The sequence below is a fragment of the Aythya ferina genome (genome assembly GCF_964211825.1).
Source record: "Aythya ferina genome assembly, chromosome: 3".
Lineage (NCBI taxonomy): Eukaryota > Metazoa > Chordata > Aves > Anseriformes > Anatidae > Aythya > Aythya ferina.
Genome location: NC_140298.1, coordinates 110,380,602 through 110,402,093, shown reverse-complemented (window position 1 = coordinate 110,402,093; position 21,492 = coordinate 110,380,602). Strand labels below are relative to the sequence as shown.

The 21,492-nt window shown below is 41.2% G+C and overlaps 1 protein-coding gene and 1 long non-coding RNA gene across 3 annotated transcripts in view; one reads left to right on the top strand and one right to left on the bottom strand.

The window, feature by feature from the left end:
* Nucleotides 1–1,452: 1,452 nt before the first annotated feature.
* LOC311433760 lies at nt 1,453–3,843 on the bottom strand. The gene is made up of 3 exons (XR_014690942.1): nt 3,773–3,843; nt 3,165–3,264; nt 1,453–2,247 (listed from the first exon to the last, which is right to left on the bottom strand). It is a non-coding gene; the product is annotated as an uncharacterized lncRNA (long non-coding RNA).
* A 122-nt stretch (nt 3,844–3,965) lies between these two features.
* Nucleotides 3,966–21,492, top strand: part of LDAH (lipid droplet associated hydrolase) — a 117,169-nt gene continuing 99,642 nt past the window's right edge. The window contains exons 1-3 of one of the 2 annotated variants that reach the window (XM_084513278.1): nt 3,986–4,124; nt 4,709–4,815; nt 19,289–19,447. In XM_084513278.1, the coding sequence (XP_084369404.1) occupies nt 19,294–19,447 (154 nt within the window). In that variant the 5' untranslated portion in view covers nt 3,986–4,124; nt 4,709–4,815; nt 19,289–19,293. Of the gene's footprint in view, nt 4,125–4,708; nt 4,816–19,288; nt 19,448–21,492 lie in introns of both variants that reach the window. The other variant, XM_084513277.1, reaches the window with a different exon arrangement.

Below are 21,492 nucleotides of genomic sequence, written 5' to 3'. Positions count from 1 at the left end.
CTAAAGAGGAGCCACGGAGACCAGAAATGCCTTTCCACTGCATTCAAAGCACCAGAGAACAGGAAAAAAAAAAAAAAAAAAAAAAAAAAAAAAAAAAAAAAGATCTTGAGAGTAAAGGCAGTAAAGGCATTTATATCACGAATATCAAGAAAGACATTTTTTCATATTTACAAATAAGCTACTGAAAATAATAAATCATCAAGTGTGTCTTATTGATATGTATAGATGTATTCATATGTACCATCCCACTTTACTACCGAACTTATATATGCAGTAATAGGGAGCAATTTGTGATCTCCTGAAAATACATTCTCCAGATTGAATAATAATGCTTCAACACTGCAGACTATAAATATTTGATTCTTCCACAATACACAGAAATTTGGCTTGAGAAGTTCAGGAAATGGTGAAGAGATGCCCTGAAGGGATCAAGATTTTTCTCCTTATGTGAGAATATGTGATGAAAATATGTACTTAAAGATCAATTACAGCTATGAAATAAATGGTTGTCTAATGTCCCAGATGACTACAGAATGGCTAGACCAACTAAGATGGTGGGTTAATAAGCAAAACACATGTTGCCCTCAAAACAGCTGCTCCAACAGCTCACATCCCACCCCTAGAATATTGATCTGATTGCATAGGGACTGTTTTGATTAACCTCTACTTTTATTATTTGTTTACTACCCATTAAAACACCCAGATCAACTATGGATATATAATCCACAAAGTTAATATATGATATGTATGATACATATTTGCTAATTCACAAATAACACCTATCCAAGGAGTACATTACAAATAACAAGTAAAATACAAAATAAATAAATAAAATAAAATAAAATAAAATAAAATAAAATAAAATAAAATAAAATAAAATAAAATAAAATTAAAAAAAAAAAAAAAAAACAACAATGAATTGCTATCCTACACTGAACTATTACAAATATTATTAACACTAAGGATAATGATGAATATGAGGAATGTCTTGAGCAATGTAAACATATCACGGAATCTAGTTTGATTAAAATGCGGGTGAGAATAATTTAAGCCACCCCTCTGTAATTCAAGCAAAGTGAAAGAGTTGTTCTTGCATTCCATCCCCCAAGGGAAAACACTATGAAAATTTATGCTAATCAGCAGTCTTATGGTCTCACTTAATAAATTAAAAGTCACCGAGCACCTGCACTGTAAAAAACATACTAAATCTCACATAAAACCATGGCTTATACTTCTCTTCTGAGGACAACAACCACAAATTTTCACAGCTATTAAAATAAATGTAAGAAAATAAGGGCAAACAATTTAGCACTCAGTTACTGATAAATAGAACATTGGCAAGATCATATTGGCGGGAACCATGCAAAGCCCTTCCTCTTGCTTTCTGTCATCTACCCTCATCACAGCTAGCAATTATCACAAACTGCAGAGCAAAAGCCAGCAACCTTGGAATTTACATCTAACCATCTTGGTTTTGGCTATTTTTATTAACATTTTAAAGTGGGGAACACTGAAATGATTTCCTCAAGAAGAGAAATTCATGTGTGAAATCCAGGACTGAGAAACTAATTCCTTTGAAAGTCCATTCAAAGCAGAGCAGGGCAAATTGCCTCGCTGTACTACAAAGTGAGAGATCGGACTTCTTTGTGACTTCACTGCAGGGATTTATCAATTCCATCTCAGCTGAAATGTAGTACTTGCAGTCGTCATTTTAACATTCACCCATGAGCTTACTTGCTGCTGGCAGTGGAATTTTATAAACAGTTTAACAAAATGTTGCACTCTGAATAACAGAATCTCAGGCACCTGGGCAGTACTTTGATAGTTTGAACACACGTTAGATAAACTGAGATCTGAAACAAGAAATGGCCTGCAGGGCTCGACACAGATTGCAGAAAAAGTGATGCTAGTTGTAAACAGGAATATGAAAACCTTATCAGATCAGGCTGAAAGTCCATTCTGTCTTCGATAGCATCTACAACCAGCTGCCAAGGAAAGGGTAAGTACATTGTGCAGCTTGCCTGCTGTATCCATTCAGCCTCCAGAGGAACGATGGCTCTGGGCCTCCAAGCAGCACCTCCAAGCTCAACAGCCCCTGAGGGATTCCCTTCAACAAATCTGTCTCATCTTTTTGCAGATCCTGTAGACTTTTGGGAACTGTGACACTTCCAGTGAAGCTAAAAATATGTTAAAATGTTTTCTGTTTTGAAACTGCTGTCCCTTAGCTTGGTTTGCTTTCCATAGTTTCTGCAATAGACAAAACAATGAGGAATTACTGTGTACTCAACTCAGTTTCACACATCACTGTATGGGCTTCAGTCCTTATTCCCCCATCCTCCGTCACCCATCAGCTTCAGACTTCCATTTTATTTAGTGCTCTCAATATGGAAAAGTTTCACAAATCTGAAAAACTCTGTCACATCTATAGATTTTGTAGCATTATTACGCCTATTCTGAGAGGTGGGATCTGCCAGAACTGCTGACCACGTAGAAGTGAGCATATCATAGTCACATACAGTGAATGATGATGTCCATTTCCAGACAGTTACTAAATCTTATTTTGTTCTGGCTGCTGCTGAGCACAAAGCATCTGTTGTGATGCCAAGGCCTCTCTCAGGAACAGCAACCATTTCTTCAGAGCCTGTTCTGTCTAAGCACTGAGACTTTTATCTCATGCATCGATATTTATCTATCATCTTATTGCTCTATCAGTCAGAACTCTGAGGTCCTTCTGCAACTTGACAATAATTTTTACTAACTGGAGCAATTCAGTCTGAATGACAATTTTTATTATTTCACCATCCATCTCCTTTTCTAGAGTATTTATGGATATGTTGAACTGTGCTGATTTTTGTACAAATTCCTGTACAATTCTACCTGTTATTCCACCCCATTTGAAAAAAAAAATGGTGATTTACTCCTACCTTCTGTTGCCTACCTTTTAGCTGTGTATTTTACCCCATATGTAAATTTTACCCCATAACAGCCAAGCTTTTTAAGGGTCTTTTAAGAGTCTGATGAAGCCTCTTATTAAAAAGCCTTTTGGAAATCCGGCTTTCCTTGTCCAGATGTGGTCACCTGGCCCATCCAAACATTCTCAAAGATTTGTGAGGGAGGCATGACATATCTCTATGAAAAATAATGCTCACTTTTCTCTGGCATACCATACTTATTCCCATTCCACTCATTCTTGTCTTCATTATTCTTTCCACCAATTTGTTCAACACATGCATTGACCTTACTGGTTCACAATCATCCAAGTTCCTGTTAGAAACATTTAGATGTTGGATAACTGATTTTATTTTTTTTATTTTTTACTTTCTCTCTACTAAAATTTCAACTTGAAAGATCTCTTCCAACATAAATCTAAAATAAAAAAAAAAAAAAAAAAAAAAGGCATGAAAACCTTGCTAAGGTCCTCATAGCCAAACAGGGTTTGGTTTCTCCCTGAGCCTTCAAGCCTTGGGCATCCTACCTACTGTCTGAGAACATACATGTATTTCCTCCTGCTTTTGAGGCCTTTTTTTTTTTTTTTTTTTTTTTTTTTTTTCTGGCCTTGCTGTGATTTTACATCCTGGGCATCCAGCTTTATGCCCTTGTCTACTTTCCTGATTTTGACGTTTAAAATTTTGAGGGGCGTGTTCAAGCTTCTGTCACGCCTCCTCCCTTCACCTTCTGAGCACGGCTGCCTCACTTTCCTCTTCCAAACCTCTTCCAAACCTCTTCCCCCTCCACCCAAGCTCACAAACTACAACCCTGAGGCGAGGCCAACCCTGCACGACCCCAACAACCCCCCTGAGGGTGGATCTTCGGGGAGCCCAGCTCTGCCCCTCCTCGTCCCTGGCGGAGCCCGGGGAAAGCGGCACCGCCTCGGGACCTCTCCGCGGCCGCCGGGGCGGAGCGGGGTGAGCCGGGGAGGAGCGGGACGAGGCGGGGAGGAGCGGGGAGGAGGAGCGGGGCCGCCCCCGGCCCACCCCAGCTCGGCCCCAGGCGGAAGGAGCGGCCCCGCCGCCCTCCGCTGCTCCCCGGCCGCCTGCAGCCGCCCGCCCCCGGCAGACATTGGGGGCGCCGCCGGTCCCTCGCCGCCGCTATGCTGGGCGTCGCGGAGCCCCCCAAAGGGGAAGGTACGTGCCCATGCGATCTCTCCCCTCCCTTCCCATCCCTTCCCCTGTGCCTTCTTGCCTGGTGGGGGCCCTGCCCGGCTCGCTGGGCCTGCCCAGCCCTCGGTGGAGGCTCTGTATTTGGGGACACAGGTCCCTGTTCCCGCCACCCCCTCCCTGTGCTGTGAGCACTGGCCCTTATGTAACGGCAGCGCTGGTCCCCGAGCCGTGTTCCACCGTATAACGTTGGTAACTGCTGCTGTAACACATCCCCGTGCTTTCTACCTCCTCCCTGTATTTGATTTTTGTGTCTTTTCCCTTGGCTGGTTGTTAAACTTCAAGGGTCAGATCCTAAGGTGCGTCTCTCGTCTCACAAAACAACTGCGATAATGCTGTTTGCAGGGTTTTCCTTTAGTATCTCGCTACCTGTTTCTGCAAAACATCTCTTGCAGCTGACTGGTGCTTGTTATCTAGGCAGCAAGTTGCGAAGCAGGTAGAATTAAAAGCTCCGTGGCCTATGGATGTGGAAAACAAGATTATAAATGTTTATAAGCATAAAGTAAGCTGAGATTTCTAAGGGGAAAGAATGTTTTTTTTTTTTCTATTAGAGTAATTCACGTGGTTTGGGAAAGCAGAGAGCCTGGCAGGTGTACACGCCCTTCTCCATCAGTCTGGTCCCAGAGCATCGTCACTGACCGCAGGCGTAGGCTCAAAGGTGGGTGCTGCAGCAGAGGGGTGCCTGCACCGGGCAGGGGGCAAGTGGCAGGGTCAGGAGGTGGTGTAGGAGGTGGTACAGAAGCTGGTGGTGAAGGAAAATGAAGATTGTAGAGTGCTGTGGAGGCATGACAGTTGTTGATGGCTTTCCTCCTGGTAACGCGTTTGCTGTATTTGTGAAAATGATGAAGCGACTTCTCTTCTTGCAACTCATGTGTGGTATTAAACGCTTATCGTCGGAAGATTTGGACTGCTTGAATGATGCAGGCCCTCATTTGTCAAGGTGCAGCATGCTCCAGGCCCTCTGGGATGCTACGATATTCAGCTAAGGTCTGAGAGTCTATCTGCATGATCTGTTGCGGTATTTGTAAATAAATTTGTATTGTGGGTGAATCAGGGATTATAAACCTTCAAGTGTTAGTTAAGCTTCTTGCAATGTCCTGTGTTCTCGTGGCACTTGCTTATGATGCTAGTGAAGGAAGCAGTCACATAATTACAGATGTAGGTAAGTCATAACATTAACAATTATTGTTTTCCTTTGTGGAGTTACTACAAAGGCTATATGGAAGCAGGTGAAATCAGAAGTCTCTTGAGAACCTTTGACAATGCCCTGAGCTGATACTTGTGAAAGGGGCAAGCATATGTGATTCCTCTTTACCTCACTCAGCCTGCAACAACGTGTAACCGAGGAACTTTCTGGAACGAGTATACTGAAGACTTAAAATTCCACAGTAGATTTCTTATCTGTGAACTTGTTCTTGCCTAGCACCCATGTGTATCTCTGGTGTTCCCAATATCTAGTGTCAAGGTGTTCTGTGGCTCAAATACCCACTAAGGATGAACTGCCAGTGGTTTTGAACTTGCTTCCTGCTACTTAATTTGATATTTCCTACTTTTTAAATTCAAAGAGGCAGTGATGGGTTGTTACCTGTTTATGTGCTTCATCTGGTTTACAAATGCAATTATGATAAATTGTAAATGAGTAATCAAAAAGGCAATTGATTTTTATGATGTTTGTACCTTGGCTGGAAAAAGGGGAGGTCCCTATTTTGAGGTAATGTCTAGGTTATGTTTGCCAAACATTAAGAGCAAATTCTCAAGGTTTAAGATTTAGTGTTGTTTTCTGTACAGTTGTACAGACAACAGATATGCGACACATAAGGACAGTTAATATTTGCTTATTTAGATTGGGCACGTTGTTAATGGTGGCACAACTATGGCTTTTTTTATTCTGGACAAACCACCATGTAATTAATAGTGTGAATTTTCATTAAAGAGCTTGTCTAAATTGATTCCAGCTTACAGTGTGATAATATTCAGATGTTCACTAAGGTTTATAAACAGGTTACGTTGGGGGAAGCAAGTCATTCTGATAAAAGAACGTTTATAACAGAAAAATGTGTAGTATGAAAGGTCTGAATTCAACTGAGTGTTTAGCTTGAAACAAACCTGGAATCCTAGCCTGAGTACACTGTGGATGAGTGCAGTGAATGAGAGAACTGTTTGTTTACCTAGCTAGGTTTGCACAAACTCCTAATGCAGCTGTGCATTGTGTAAGTGCCTTGTTTTCGCGTATTAGGTAACTGATGTGCCAGAACAGTGTCTCAACAGAGATGCTGCAAATCCAAGTGTGACAGGATTTCTTCCTTCAGTATCCTTGCTTCCTGCTGCTGCTAGTAGCCATGCTGTTCTTTCGTTGCTTTCCTTTTTCTGTCTCGTCTGACTCCATTTACAGCCTGTTCCCTTTTCCTTTATTTAGACAGGTTGCTTACTCAAATCTCTTTTTTTAGAAAAGAAACCAAAACAACAACAATAAAACAAGTTGATAGGATTTTTTTGTAGAAATCCACCCACACAAATTTTACCTTTTAGAAGAAATTGGAGCACTAATTGGAAATAAAACAATTACCAGGTAATAACTAGATTATATTTGCACCCCCGATGAACACATTCTTTGTATGTGTGTGTAATTGTACTTAGTCATGTGTTGTCCAGGGGTTGGTAGGAATATTTTGATGGGAGAAGTAGGGGCCTTGCACAAAATAGTGGTGCTTCAGGGATTATTCTTGTTTTGAGGAACAAGCTATCACTGTTTCCAGCATGCCGAATTGACTTGGATCCTCCTGTTACTAGAACTGCCGGTCTGAATGTCAGAGCACAGATGCTTGGACAAACTTTTCAGCTATTGCACCACTTTCTCCAGCCTGGCTGTTCAGCTGCTGTCCCATCCACTTTGTTAGCAGAATGATGAGCTCACCATCGCATCTTACTGGGAAAGACGCAGATTCTAGGACTTAGAATAATAGTACAGACAACTATAATATGTTATTGTAGCAACTCAGGGGGATGTCAAATGCTGTTTAATGTTCTTCTTTGTTGTCTCTTGTTTATGTCTCATGTTCATTGATTCTCCCATTTGATTGTCTTTTGCCGAGGGCTGCACAAGGCCTATTTATTGCCTTGCAGTGCCTTCCTAGCCTGATGAGGCTAGTAAATGAATTTCAGAATGTATAGCTGCTGCAGAAAACATAGGCAGGAGGTGCTAAGCAGAAAGCATAGGTTGAGGGATAACTTGGAGAAATGCTGTTGAAACTAGTGAGTTGATCCACTGTAAGTAAACAGTCCTTTGACTAATTCTCTATGTCCTTGTTAGAAAGCAAGGAAACAGCAGTAGCTAGATACTCAAGCTGAAGGTGAGATAAACAATTGATGTAAGAACACGTGCAAGTTGAAATAATAGAACAGGAAGAGCAGAAAAAAATAGTGTTTTGAATTCAGAGCATGTGTTAGGCTTAGGGAGAGCAACTGATGCAAAACTATGGAAGAAAGTGAGAAAAAAATGAATAGTTCTGCAGAAAGATTCATGCTGCACAGCAAAGGATCAGGAAACCAAATGGAGGACAGCCTGATGCTAATAGGATCGGTGTATGGTTGTTAGGTTTTCTTTTGCTTTGATACCTGCTTCTTGCTAGTATTCATTATGCTCTTTGAGCTTTGCCTTACTTAACAAGAAGAAAGAACAGACCTCCCCCTTGAGTAGTGAATCTAATAGGTGGTGAAAAAGGAGTCGTTTGACATTAGATGAAGTAGCAACTGCTTTTTGCTTCTTTTGCCTGTCATTAATGCTGCTGAAAGATGGGCGTTTCTTCAAAATCTTAAATTTTAGGTGCTCTGGTTTAAAACCCTATAAAGATTAACATTACTTTAAATTCTTGCTTATTTTTGCTGAATATTGTTGATATTACCTCTATGTGTTAAGCAGCAGTCCAACAGAAATGTGGCTTTTGTAGGTTGCTTGATACACAATAAAAAATAAGGGCATAAAACATGTTTACAGAGCCAAATACTTGTTTGACTTACCCTGTTTTTTGTTTGTTTTTTTTTCTCTCTTGAAAAAGTGCAAAGCTCTCTGTTCCCTAGAGATAGCAGAAATTAAACATCAAAGGAGCATCATGTTTTTTTAGTGAGCAAGTGTTTTTCCCCTAACCCTTAGAACAGAAGCACACCCATTTGCGTAAGTACTTGGGGGTGTCACAGGATGAGAAGCTCAACATGAGCCAGCAATGTGCGCTTGCAGCCCACAAAGCCAACCGTATCCTGGGCTGCATCAAAAGCAGCGTGGCCAGCAGGGCGAGGGAGGTGATTGTCCCCCTCTGCTCTGCCCTTTTGAGACCTCACCTGGAGCCTGCATTCAGCTCTGGGGCCCCCAGCACAAGAAGGACTTGGATCTATTAGAGCGAGTCCAGAGGACGGCCACAGAGATGATCAAGGACCTGGAACACCTCTCCTATGAAGGCAGGCTGAGGGAGTTGGGGTTGTTCAGCCTGGAGAAGAGAAGGCTCCAGAGAAGGTTTATAGTGGCCTCCCAGTGCCTAAAGGGGGCTACAGGAAAGCTGGGGAGGGACTCTTAGTCAGGGGGTGGAGTGATAGGCCAAGGGGTGATAGCTTTAAACCAAGAGAAGATAGGTTTAGATTAGATGGAAGGAGGAAATTGTTTACTGTGAGGGTGGTGATGCACAAGCAGCCCAGAGGAGCTGTGGATGCCCCATCCCTGGAGGTGTTCAAGGCCAGGCTGGATGGGGCTTTGGGCAACCTGGTCTGGTAGGAGGTGTCCCTCCCTATGGCGGCAAGGGCTGAAACTAGATCTTTTAGGTGCCTTCCAACCCAAGCCATTCTATGATTGTAGGTTTCAAGACCTTGTGAAAAGAGCGTCAGCACAAACAAAAACTGAGGTCTTTGACAAAGGAAGAAAGAGATCAAACATAAAAATTGGTGTTTTGTTGTCAGAAATACAAGGAAATGTTACATGCCTTTGCCTACCGTGTAGGGTGCTATAGACCAACAGTTGATGCTTCCAGCTGTGAATGTTTTCATAAAGAATGCTGTTGTGCCTTCTAGCCTTAGCTATTTCATCCTCTTGAGAGTAGTGAAGAAATCAAGACAGAGTGTGGCAAAAGTTCTGTTATCATTTATTTATGTTAATTGACAATAATTCCATTTGATTTTCTGCTGTCACTAGTATGTGCCGAACTCTTTTAAAAGAAAATTCTCAGGGAGGTCTAAGGAGTGGTAGAAGCTACAATGGGCTTTCCTAATCCATTTCCCCAGGGTTATTGACCATGATTTCCATTAAATAATTTTGTATCAGACCAATGTAGACATGTAGTAGCATTATAGGATCTGAAAATGTTTTCTGATTTCTTGACTCTTTACCACCCCCCACTCCCCCCCAAAACTGTCATATTGGTGCAAAGCACCTTCTTTGGATCATGGTTGATGACAAATATTATGGAAGCAGTTCTTCTGTTGTAGTTGCTTTGTATTATAACATTGTCTACCAGAGATCGTTTGCAGCCATAGATCCCCTCTTCTGTCTGCAGCTCATCAGAGACATTCAGCAAACAGATCCATCTATTCCTGATTTGAATCCACACAATCTGGACCTTTTAAAGCTAAAGCTTTGATTCTTAAATTCTGCCTTGCTTTGCTGAAAAGTTTCTCAATAGTTGACGTTATAGTTTTTGGTGCTTACAAGGGACCATTTGTCCAGTACAAAATTGATACCCAGAAGTTCTTTTCCTGTCTTTCTTACCTGCCCCCCGGACAGCATATGCATTGTTGATGATAATAATTGCAATGTTATTAACTATAATAAAATCAAAGTTTTCTGATTATACTGGAGGTCCAGTTCTAAAACCAGGCTTCTTCCTACACAGGTCTGTGCACAGTCTCCTGGATGATGTCTCTGTACAAGGTTCTGAAATGAAAACTAGCTCTGTTTTCCATTCTGCACTTCAGCTTTTTTATCATTACAGCTGTAAGCATTAATAAGCATTAATGTAGCCTGTACACCATTACCATGCATTTCACAGACATTTTTGCACAGTCATCAGTGAAATTCCTCTAACTGAGGAAGAAATGGTGTAGGGGGAAACGCAGGAACAAAACAAGCTAAGGGCTTCAGATTTCTAGGTCACTGACTGATCCCTGAATAAAAGTCCTAATTACTTCACTTGTTTTAGATGGAAACAGTCTACTGTTCTGAACTGTCTGAGGTATAGATGTTGTGTTTTACTGGGTTATTTCATTTAACTACATTGCTTCATTTGACATGTCCACTGGGCTTCCCTTGTTTTCATAAATAACACAATGGTTTTTACTTACTGCTTCAGCATGAAAGGGGCTAGCATGTCCTTTCCATCATATGACTAGCAGAATTTATACTGTAAAATAAAATGCTGAAATGTTTCAGTTTTACTTGATACTTACTGTTGCTGCTTTTCTTACACAGAACGAGTCAAGATTTGTGACCGATGTCACAACAGCTTGCGAAGTCTTTGGCCTATGCTTTTAGTTTTTCTGCTGAAAATCTGGCATCTACTGTTTGTACTTAGTCTAAAGAAATCCTTGCTGAGCAGTCGGCATCCTGCATTCCACCCCTCATTCGCTGTTGCAGGTTTCCTACCAGGTCAGTCTGTCTGTTCCTGCTGCTACCAGCTCTTTGCTATGAGCATGTTAGTTCCAGTCTGCAAATCAAGGAGCTTGTGTCAGGTCTGGATGGTTCTGTTCTGGGGGCAGTGTTGCAGAAACTGTTAGAGCCTTAGCATCTAGCAGTCAGCAGGAGCAATCCTACTTCCTATTTTTCCAGTTGCTCTTTCGCATTGCGATATTGAAATCAGTCTCATAAGCTCACCAATTAGGGTGTTTTTGTTTTAAAGCTGGTGCGGTCAATCGATGGAATACATCTGCTTCAGTTTCCAGTGTTTTTGGGGGGCTGATCACATTCCTTTTCTCTGACCTATATACTTTGTTGTTGTCATCTACTATATCCATGAAGCTCTCTGCTGCCTTTACTAGAAAAATTGGCTGAGATCCTTGTAGCACTTCATCCCTTATCTTTTCTGGTACTTTAGGGCTGTTAAGAATAGTAAAATGTTGGTTTAAAGAAACCTGTGGAGAACATTTGGTCCAACCTGTAGAGAAAGTTTGGTCCAACCTTCTATTCAGACCAAAATTATTTTGTCTAGCTGACTCTTAAAAACTTCCATGGGTAGAGGATCTACTACCTCTCATATCTATCATCCATTCAATTTTTAACTGTTGGCCATTGTCCTTTAGACGCGAGTCTTGCTTCAGCACCTGTATCATCTTGATTGTCATCAGCTTGACTCTCTCCAGTATGTTAATGAGAAGTCCAAAACCGGACAAAGTGCTCCAGATGCATTCTCTCCAGTGCCAAGCAGAGGAATATAATCATACTAATTAACCAGCTGGCTACTCTGGCAAATACAGCCTTGTATGTTCTTGCAAGGGCATGCTACTGACTCATCCAATTTGTTGTCCATTAGTGTCTTTTCTGCAAAGCCACTTTCTCACCCATGAGCACCCACTGTGCTGCATTGGTTTATTGAACAACTGCAGGTGCAGGACTTTCTGTTTGCCATTGGATTTCATGTGTTTTCTGTTAGGCTGTTTTTCTAGCCTGTCAAGGTCCATTTGGATAGCAGCACGGCCCTGGAATGTTTTGAGTTGGTCTCTTTCTCCCTATCTCAGACTGGTATTATGCACCAACCTGCTGAGAGTGCTTACTGTCCTGTTGTACAGATAATTAATGAAGACTCTGAACAATACTGATCCTCAAGGGATATGGATAGTAAATCAATGTTTTTCTTTGTTGTGCAGGATTTTGTTGAGTCTTGTGGGTTAAGCTAAACAATATTTACTTTTCTCCCCTCATTGAGTCATTTGTCCTTCATAAAAGGCAGTGAAGTTATTCAGGCACATTGTGCCCTTGCCAAATCCATGCTGGGTGTTCTCAGTCACTTTTGTGTGCCTGAATACAACTTGGGAAGGATTTTTTTTGACAGCTTTCTGACAACTGAGATGAGGCTGACTGGCTCTTAGTACCCTTCATCCACCATCTTGAACATGTGCGTTATGGTTGCCTTTTTTGGTGTTTTCAAGTGCCACCCTTAGTCACTGTGACAAATCAAAAGACAGAGAATGGACTCAAAGCAGCCTTGGCCAGCTTTTTGGGCACCCTTGGATGTGTCTTATATGGTTTTGTGGAAGAGCATATGTCAAGTGTGCTTCACTGTTTCCTTTTCCTTTACTTTGGTTCCACCACTGTTCTATGCAGGCAGGATCTGGTGACTCTCATACGGGTGTACAGGCCTCACAGAAAGATCTGGACAAAGTATAGAGCTGGGCAGTCATCAGCAATATGGAGTTTAACAAGGGCATATGCTGGATTCCTCATCTGGGAAGGGACAACCATAGTTTAAGTACATGCCTGGGGGATGAGAGGCTGGAGAGCAGCTCCGCAGAAAGAGATCTGAGAGTTTTGGTTGACAGCAAATTGAGTATGAGTCAACTCTGTAACCTGGCAGCCAGGAGGATCAGCAATGTCCTGGGGGTGCATCAGACATGGCATTGGTAGCTGGTTGAGGGAAGGGATTATTGTGCTCTACTGTGATGATGTGGCCTCAGCTTGAGTACTGCGTGCAGTTTTGGGTGTCACAGAATAAAAAGGACATAAAACCATTAGAGAGGGCTACAAAGATGGTGAAGGGTTTAGAGAGCAAGACATATGAGGAGCGACTGAGGTCCCTTGGTTTGTTCAGCCCAGAGCAGGCTGAGGGGAGGCCTCATGGCGGCCTGCAGCTCCCTCACGAGGGGAGCGGAGGGGCAGGTGCTGAGCTCTGCTCTCTGGGGACAGTGACAGGACCCGAGGGGACGGCATGGAGCTGGGATAGGGGAGGAGGGTCAGGCTGGGGGTTAGGGAAAGGTTCTGCACCCAGAGATGGTCAGGCACTGGGACAGGCTTCCCAGGGCAGCGATCACAGCACCAAGTCTGCTGGAGTTCAAGAAGTATTTGGACAGCACTCTCAGGTAGAAGGTCTGATTTTGGGTGGTTCTGTCTGGAGCCAGGACTTGGACTTATGATCCTTGTGGGTCCCTTCCAACTCAGGATGTTCTGTGGTTTTATGATTATCTTTGCCCTTGTGATTACCACTGTTTCCTGTTATCATTCTTCAGATCAGGTACAGCGACCTGTTTGTCCTGTCTTAAGATTGAGTAATTTGTAGGCCACATTTTAAACAGCTTACTCTGGTTATGTTATGCAGTGCTATACCAAGTTTCTGATAGGTTTTTCATGGAATAGTATTTTGAGTGTAGATCACAAGTGCTGTTTTTCCCAAGAGAGCTTTCAAATAAAACCTTAACTCCAAGTAATCATGTAAGGTAGAACAGTTAATATCAGGACAGTTGCATAAATAATTAAGCATTGTGGATGCAAAAGAAGGATGCTTTTACTATTAGCATTTTGCTTTAAAGTCACTGGCAACAAAGATGAATGTGAAGAGATCTAGTTGTATGGCAGAAATAATCTGTTACTTCTGGATAACTTGTTTCCAAATATTCTCATCTGGTATGGTGGCAGTGGGTGGAGTCCAGTGGTATGACACCTAAATATACATGTTTGTTTTTAAGTGTCTTTAAGTATGTCAGATGTGTCTAAGCTCTCATGATAGGCTTTGCTGACTACAGGGTGATTTGCTTCATCCAGAGGTAGAAACCTAGCGGCTGGTCCTGTGGTTCACCGGTCAATCCCTCTGCTGTAGCCTAGATCTCTGTATCCTGTAAGAGGAGTTTGCTTTCAGGTAGACACCTATGTTAAGGGTGTGTTAATCCTGGGCTAAAGCCCTACCCAGCAAGTCAAAGCCCGTGTTTCTGTATTGTAGCAGAAGTTTGAGCCATGTCTTTCCCACTAGATAAATGCTGTTGGCAGAAACTGTCCTCACAGAATCATAGAATTTCTAGGTTGGAAGAGACCTCAAGATCATCGAGTCCAACCTCTGACCTAACGCTAGCAGTCCCCACTAAACCATATCCCTAAGCTCTACATCTAAACGTCTTTTGAAGACTTCCAGGGATGGTGACTCCACCAATTCCCTGGGCAGCCTGTTCCAATGGCTCACAACCCTTTCAGTAAAGAAGTTCTTCCTAACATCTAACCTAAAACTCCCCTGGCTCAACTTAAGCCCATTCCCCCTCGTCCTGTCACCAGGCACGTGGGAGAACAGACCAACCCCCACCTCGCTACAGCCTCCCTTGAGGTACCCATAGAGAGCGATAAGGTCGCCCCTGAGCCTCCTCTTCTCCAGGCTGAACAAGCCCAGCTCCCTCAGCCGCTCCTCGTAGGACTTGTTCTCCAGGCCCCTCACCAGCTTTGTAGCCCTTCTCTGCACCCGCTCAAGCACCTCGATGTCCTTCTTGTAGCGAGGGGCCCAAAACTGAACACAGTACTCGAGGTGCAGCCTCACCAGAGCTGAGTACAGGGGGACGATCACCTCCCTAGCCCTGCTGGTCACACTGTTCCTGATACAAGCCAGGATGCCGTTGGCCTTCTTGGCCACCTGAGCACACTGCTGGCTCATATTCAGCCGACTATCCACCATCACTCCCAGGTCCTTCTCTGCCTGGCAGCTCTCCAACCATTCCTCTCCCAGCCTGTAGCTCTGCTTGGGGTTATTGCGCCCCAGGTGCAGGATCCGGCACTTGGCCTTGTTGAACTTCATGCAGTTGACCTCAGCCGATCGGTGCAGCCTATCCAGATCCTCCTGCAGAGCTTTCCTACCCTCAAGCAGATCGACACACGCACCTAACTTGGTGTCATCTGCAAACTTACTGAGGGTGCACTCGATGCCCTCGTCCAGATCATCGATGAAGATATTAAAGAGGACCGGCCCCAGCACCGAGCCCTGGGGGACGCCACTAGTGACTGGCCTCCAACTGGACTTGGCTCCATTCACCACGACTCTTTGGGCCCGGCTATCCAGCCAGTTTCTAACCCAACGAAGCGTGCGCCAGTCCAAGCCAAGAGCAGCCAGTTTCTTGAGGAGAATGCTGTGGGAGACGGTGTCAAAAGCCTTGCTGAAGTCAAGGTAGACCACATCCACAGTCTTTCCCTCATCCACCCAGCGCGTCACTTTGTCATAGAAGGAGATCAGGTTTGTCAAGCAGGACCTGCCTTTCATAAACCCATGCTGACTGGGCCTGATCGCCTGCTTGCCCTGCAAGTGCTTTTTTTTTTTTTTTTTTTAATAAGAGATTAATTTTATTTTCATAAATGTAGATGGTAAATACATAATGTCATGCACAGAATACAAGAATTTGCAGGATAGGAGCAAGTTCAACTGCAAACAGAACTGCAATAGAAAAGTTGCCATTATACAGCACTATAAACTCTGTACCCCATAAAGGGCTTACTCTGATAAAGTTTAGTCCAGGAAGGGCTTTTTTGGCTTATTTATTTATTTATTTTATTATTACTATTAAAAGAAATCTACCTAAGCATAGGCATTTGTACTCAAGATGTGACTGCTTTAGGGAAGGCATCCACCCTTTACATCCCATCCATGGAACTAGAGCTGTGAAGGCCTTGCAGAAAGCAGAGGAGGGATCATCACCACCTGAAGGTTGAGCCTGCCTCACAGCATTACGGACCACTCCAGAGGAGCATGGAGATGGGAGCAGGACAACCAGAGCCACAATGGCACTATCTGAGGTGCTGAGTTTCTGTGCCACAAGCCAGATCTTATACCCAGAAAACACACAACTGTTTATTGGAAATACTTGGTACTCCTTGAAGGAGTACCTCCTTGTAATACTTTTCCACATATGCTTAAGAGTGTATGGGTAGGGGTTGGAGATGAGAGAAAATACTGCATGGGACTGATTTCCTACATAGTTGCATCTCTTCCTCTAGCTGTATTCTTCTCTTCCACGATGACTCATGAAACTCCCTCTGGTCAAGTCTGTGGTTCTGAGTTCTCCTTAGCTTGCCTACAGCAGTGGCACAAGCTGTGCCCTCTGCCAGCTGGCTGAGCCAGTAGGAACCTCATCTCAAAACCCATCCATTAAATGCATCTGGAAATTGATGGGCTGTCTTAAATATTTCTATGGGAGATACAGGCAATTAATTCCAAAGATAGATGCTTATAATGGAAGCATTGTTCTTGAAAACCACTTTTATGAAGAACAAAGAACCATAGGTATTTGGGAATATTATTCATTTTCTCTTAAAACGTGTCTGAGTAGCATCCTAGAAGTATATCCAGTTCCTTTTCTCTGTTTTTCTCTTCAGTCCATCTGTATTGATACAGACCATAAAATTCCAAATGAAAAACCCAATGATAAGTAAGAAAATAAAAATCCTTAAGCTTTTACAAAGAGTGAGTACTAGGAAACCTTTTGGAATTGTCTTATGTGGGCAGTTTTTCAGAAAACTTTTTTTAGTGCACAGTCTTATTTTCATGTACTGCAGTGCTGTGCATACTAAAAATTGGAAGTTATGTTAAAAAGAGGAATAAAGCTACTACAGACATTGATGTGAACCTGAGAAGTCTACCATTTCAGTCTAAAATGTGTTGCTGGCCTTCCTTTTTCATTTTTTATTTTATGACCTTATATTGCAGATGCTACTCATGAATGAGGAATTGCCAGTGGGATTTCCCTTTGGAGTTGTTCAGTAAAATCAGTTCAGAATGAAACTTGACAAACTGTTTTTTTTATTGGTTTGCAATTAGAAACTGTGTGAAATTTACTTTTTTTGGATAAGGCTTCTTGAATTGTAAACACCTTAGACAATGGATAACAAGCTAGAATTTTACGGTGGTTGTTGATGTAACTGGGTTTCTCTGTCAAAGATGTTATTGGTATCTTTCAGTTTTGAGTAATTAAGAAATAAAAAGCAGGAATTACTGTCTGCAAATTACTCCTTAGTATTATTGTTTGAAAGTATTCGCTTCAATTACATACCTTCCTGTCACTGTAAGCTACAAATGGTAACGTGATGAATAAAGAAGTAGTAAAATTTTCTCCTTTGGCATTCATAGAGCTTTTTTTTTTTTTTTTTTTTTTTTTTTTTTTTTTTTTGGTGGGGAAGTAGATAGATGGAGGTGGGGGGGGGGAAATTCATCTAGAGAACAGTGCTGTAATTGAAAGTACTAAACAACACTTTTTTCTTCCCTCCAGAAGCATGTTCTGTTTGTATTATGCTCAGTTTTTTCAAAGTACTTTCTGTTAATTCAAAATAAAGCACTCTAGGTCTTGTCCGCTGTTTTACTTAAACCTTGCAAAACCTCAAATGAGAACTGGAGGAAGTAAATAAATGTTTCTACAAGTGCACTTTGTTTTACGTAGTTGAAGATCATTACTTCATGGCTTCATTCAGATCTGTTTCTTCCAAGTTGTGTAACACTAAGCATTTTTGACTTTGAGCGTCCCTCTATCAGGGTCCTGGAAACTTTGGCTTTAGATGTCTTTATTTTCTAGTGGTTGCTCTGCAGTACAGACAGGACAGATATCCATGCTTTAAGAGTCTCTGTTCAGCGTGAGATATTTCAGTATGATAATAAGTAAACTTACTATAACACTTTTTAGAGCTTTTTTAAACTTACTATAACACTTATGGTTGAGTTTACTTGCCTAAACCTTCACAAACTGATTAGGAAATAGAATTCGGATCCGTGTATTCAACAATGAATGACTTTTTTTTTCACTTAGCACTTTCAAATCTTTTTGCTAATGTTATCCTAACTAGATACTTAAAGATTAAAATCTTTTTTTTTTTTTTTTTTGCTTCTCATTAATTTTTTTGTATATTTATATTTCAGTCAACTTTAACGTCAGTACCTGGTACACCCTTAAAGTGAGATTTAATCACATACAAAGACAAAAAAAAGTTTTGAATTACTTTGATTAAATTGGAAAGAGTTAAGTTGGACAGCATTTTTCATTACAGATAGTCATATTTTGGACAAACAAAACGTGTAGTCATTCCTGTAATAATTTAACCAAGTTTTTCAGCTCCATCTAAGTGAGATCTTTTGCTTCAGAAGCCTGAAATGAGGTTCTTCTAAGATGAGAACTGCTTTGTAGAGCTTAAATAGTCCTTGAAGTTGATATAAACCACACTGTTGACCTGCTGAGCACAGGTCTCGGTTCCGAGTGATGCATATATGTGATCGTACCAAGCACAGGCTTCTGACTCTTCATTTGATAGCTCATAGTTCATCTCAGTGACATGTTGATTTGTAACTAGTCATTTGATGAAGAGGGCTTTTTTACTTAAGGGAAGATGCAGGAGTTTGGTCAATCAGCCAGTTCCAAAGTGGTACCTTATTAATACACAGCCATTTCATGTGTGACAAAACCATGAACTGATGAACACGGCACCGTGGCATTTTATTTGCCATAACTGCATTCAGATAACTAAATAATTTCAAAAAAGTTTTAAAGGAGAGCATAAATACATACCTGAAGTGTTCAAATCTTGATGAATTTTAACTGACAAAGACTGCTCTTTTAAACTATTGGAAGTTTATAAATAATTTAGTTGTGCTGGACTTAAAATGAGGAACCCAGCTACTGCTGGAAGGCAGTCTAGTAACTAGCACATTTGCCTTTTGGCTTCCATAGTCATCGTTTCCTTATGATGCTGTGTTCCCATAGTGAGGCACACAGAACTTGTGAAGGCGTTCATGCAGTACTTCTCCTTGGTTTGGTATTTTTTTCTTTTCTTTGTCTTGACATATGCTTCAACTGAATCTTTTCTCTGTACTCTGAGAATAAGAAATTTAAAATTATTTGCCTTTAAGGTAGACTAGATAATATTGCCCAGTTCATCATTGTAAACTTATGTTAAAATCTGAAAGATGCTTTCCCTTGTAGAGTGGTAGTGTGTATAAACTCTTGCAACTTACTCAAACATCAAATATTGAATTGGGTCTCTGTTTATTTGAGATCACAGCTGATTGGGAGGATAGTTTTTTGTTTGTTGTTGTGTTTTTTGTTTGTTGTCATTTTTTTCTTTCCCTAGTTGTTCTATGGGAAAGTACAATAGCAGAGAGCAAGCTATGTAAATATTTGCTGATCTCTTCCTAACAGTATCTTGTTTTGTCTTACAGCAAACATGAGGTCAGCATCAGAAGAGCCAGTCCCATTACATGAAGAATTTATCTACTGTTGTGGAGCTGCTACCCATGTTTTAAAATGTGGGCCATGGAAAGACCTCTCAAAAGATGAAAGTAAAAATCTCCCTAGGCTCTTATTCATGATTATTCCTGGTAAGGGTCTTTTTGTTTGTTTTTTAAGTCTGGAAATGTGGTGAATTGGAATAGGCATATTCAATTTCCATGTCAAAAATGTTATTAGATAAATGATGGAATTTCTCATATACATGCAGCTAAAAATCAGTGTTATTACAGTGGTGAAATTCCTTTGCTATATTGGGTCAGTACTGTTACCTAAATTTTTAGTAGTGCCTTAAGGTAAAACTGAGAAATTAGGATGTAACATACTTTGTGGTATCTGTTTGCTGACAGCATTATATATTTTCATCACTCTTTCCATTTATTTCTTGTATGTTAAAATGGTACTGCCACGTCATCCTCCTGCTAATTGTTCAAGCATATTCTGCTGCTTATGGGCTGGTCTTTATTTAGTGGTGAAAGGGTGCCCAGGTCCCATTTTTCATTTTTTACTAGGTTTTGGAAGCACTGTAGAATATTTTACGTCCATTTCTTCAGGCACAATGATTTTATGTCCTAGCCTCCTGTAGCTGATTAATAGCCTAACTTTTAACACCATTACAGTGAAGTTTAAATGCTTTCTGTAACTGAAAAGAAGAAATAAACATCCCATTATTTCATCTTGCTACTGCTTCATGGGAACAGATTTTTAAGCCTGATGCAGAGTGTAAGTTTTTCCTAAAGACCATCTGTATAGATCCAAATTGTTAAACAGTTTTGCAGAGGTGCAAGTGTGATTTGATGCTCTTTGATGGCTGATTTCTTCTAGCATTTTTTGGAAGGCCTAAATGAACAGGTAAGTGTTTCTTCCCCGAAGTTCTGGAGACTTGTCTGTCTTCAGGTTGTGATGCTCATCTCTTTGGGCTGGTGGTAGAGCCTGTAGCTATGGTAAACCTGTAAAGCTAACAAATACCAGTAGAAGGGTTTGTGGATGAAGAGTGCAAGTGTCAAATGGATGTATTGGCATCCAAAATGAGGAATCTGTCTAAGGCATGTCAAGTTATTTTGCTTGAAATGCACCAGGACACACAGGCTTTATGGACTTTATATTCATCACAAGAAACTTGTCTACAGGAAAATGTAGTGGCAGGGCTACCTGGTTCTTAATTCCTGTAGGACACTTGTATGAGGACTTCTTAGTAACATTTTATATTAACCTGATAAGTAACCAGAAATAAACATCAGTGGGATATTTAGAGTGCTTCTGTAGTGATGTGCCAGCTTTTGTGAGCAGTTGATTAATGTTTTTGCTCTTATTTCAGAATTATGTTGGTAATACACTGGAAGTTGTCTCACTGAGAAAACAAAAAAATGTAACAACAACTGCCAAGCTGCAAAACAACTGGCTTAGGAAATAACTGATGATGGTGAAGGTGGTTTCTGGCAGACAGTAACCAACTAGAGTACCCAGTGCCTCTCAGTTTTTCTCCCTGCTTCTGTAACTGAAGTCACGGTGAAGTGCTAAGTGTTATGTCCTGTTAACAGGTCATTTTTGCTTGCATAAAGCAGAAAAGCAAGGAACTTTTTACAGGAAGAATCTGAAAGATGAGTGGTGCCGTTGTGGATATGGTGTTTCACTTATGGTGCTTGTCGTTTCTAACAGTTGTAAAATAAGAAAAACCCAACCAAGTTGTCACAACCCTTCTATTACTAGTTTTACAATAAGTAGGTATTTTTTTTTTTCAGGTGATAATTTAATATTTTTAACTTAACCACATCAATTCTTGCATCTTAAGCTGATACCAAGATTTTGAGTAACAAATATTGATAATGAGGAATACAAAGATGTATGTACATCTGAGTCTACTGAGAGAGATATCCAAAAATAATCGTTCAACAAATGTTAGATTTTCAAAGCCAAATGTTTAAATGTTGAAGAATGGCAAAATGATTTGAATTCTGACGTGAATCATGGTTGCTGCTCAACACCTGCTACCCTTTCTTACAAATCCTGTACATGTTTTGCTTATTTCTGTTTTGCTCTTGATTTGTCTTGCCATATCAGCCACTTCCTTTCAACTTTCCTTCAGGGTTCCTGTTGACCTCCTGCTTTTGTTCCTGAACAGATTATATTTTGATTC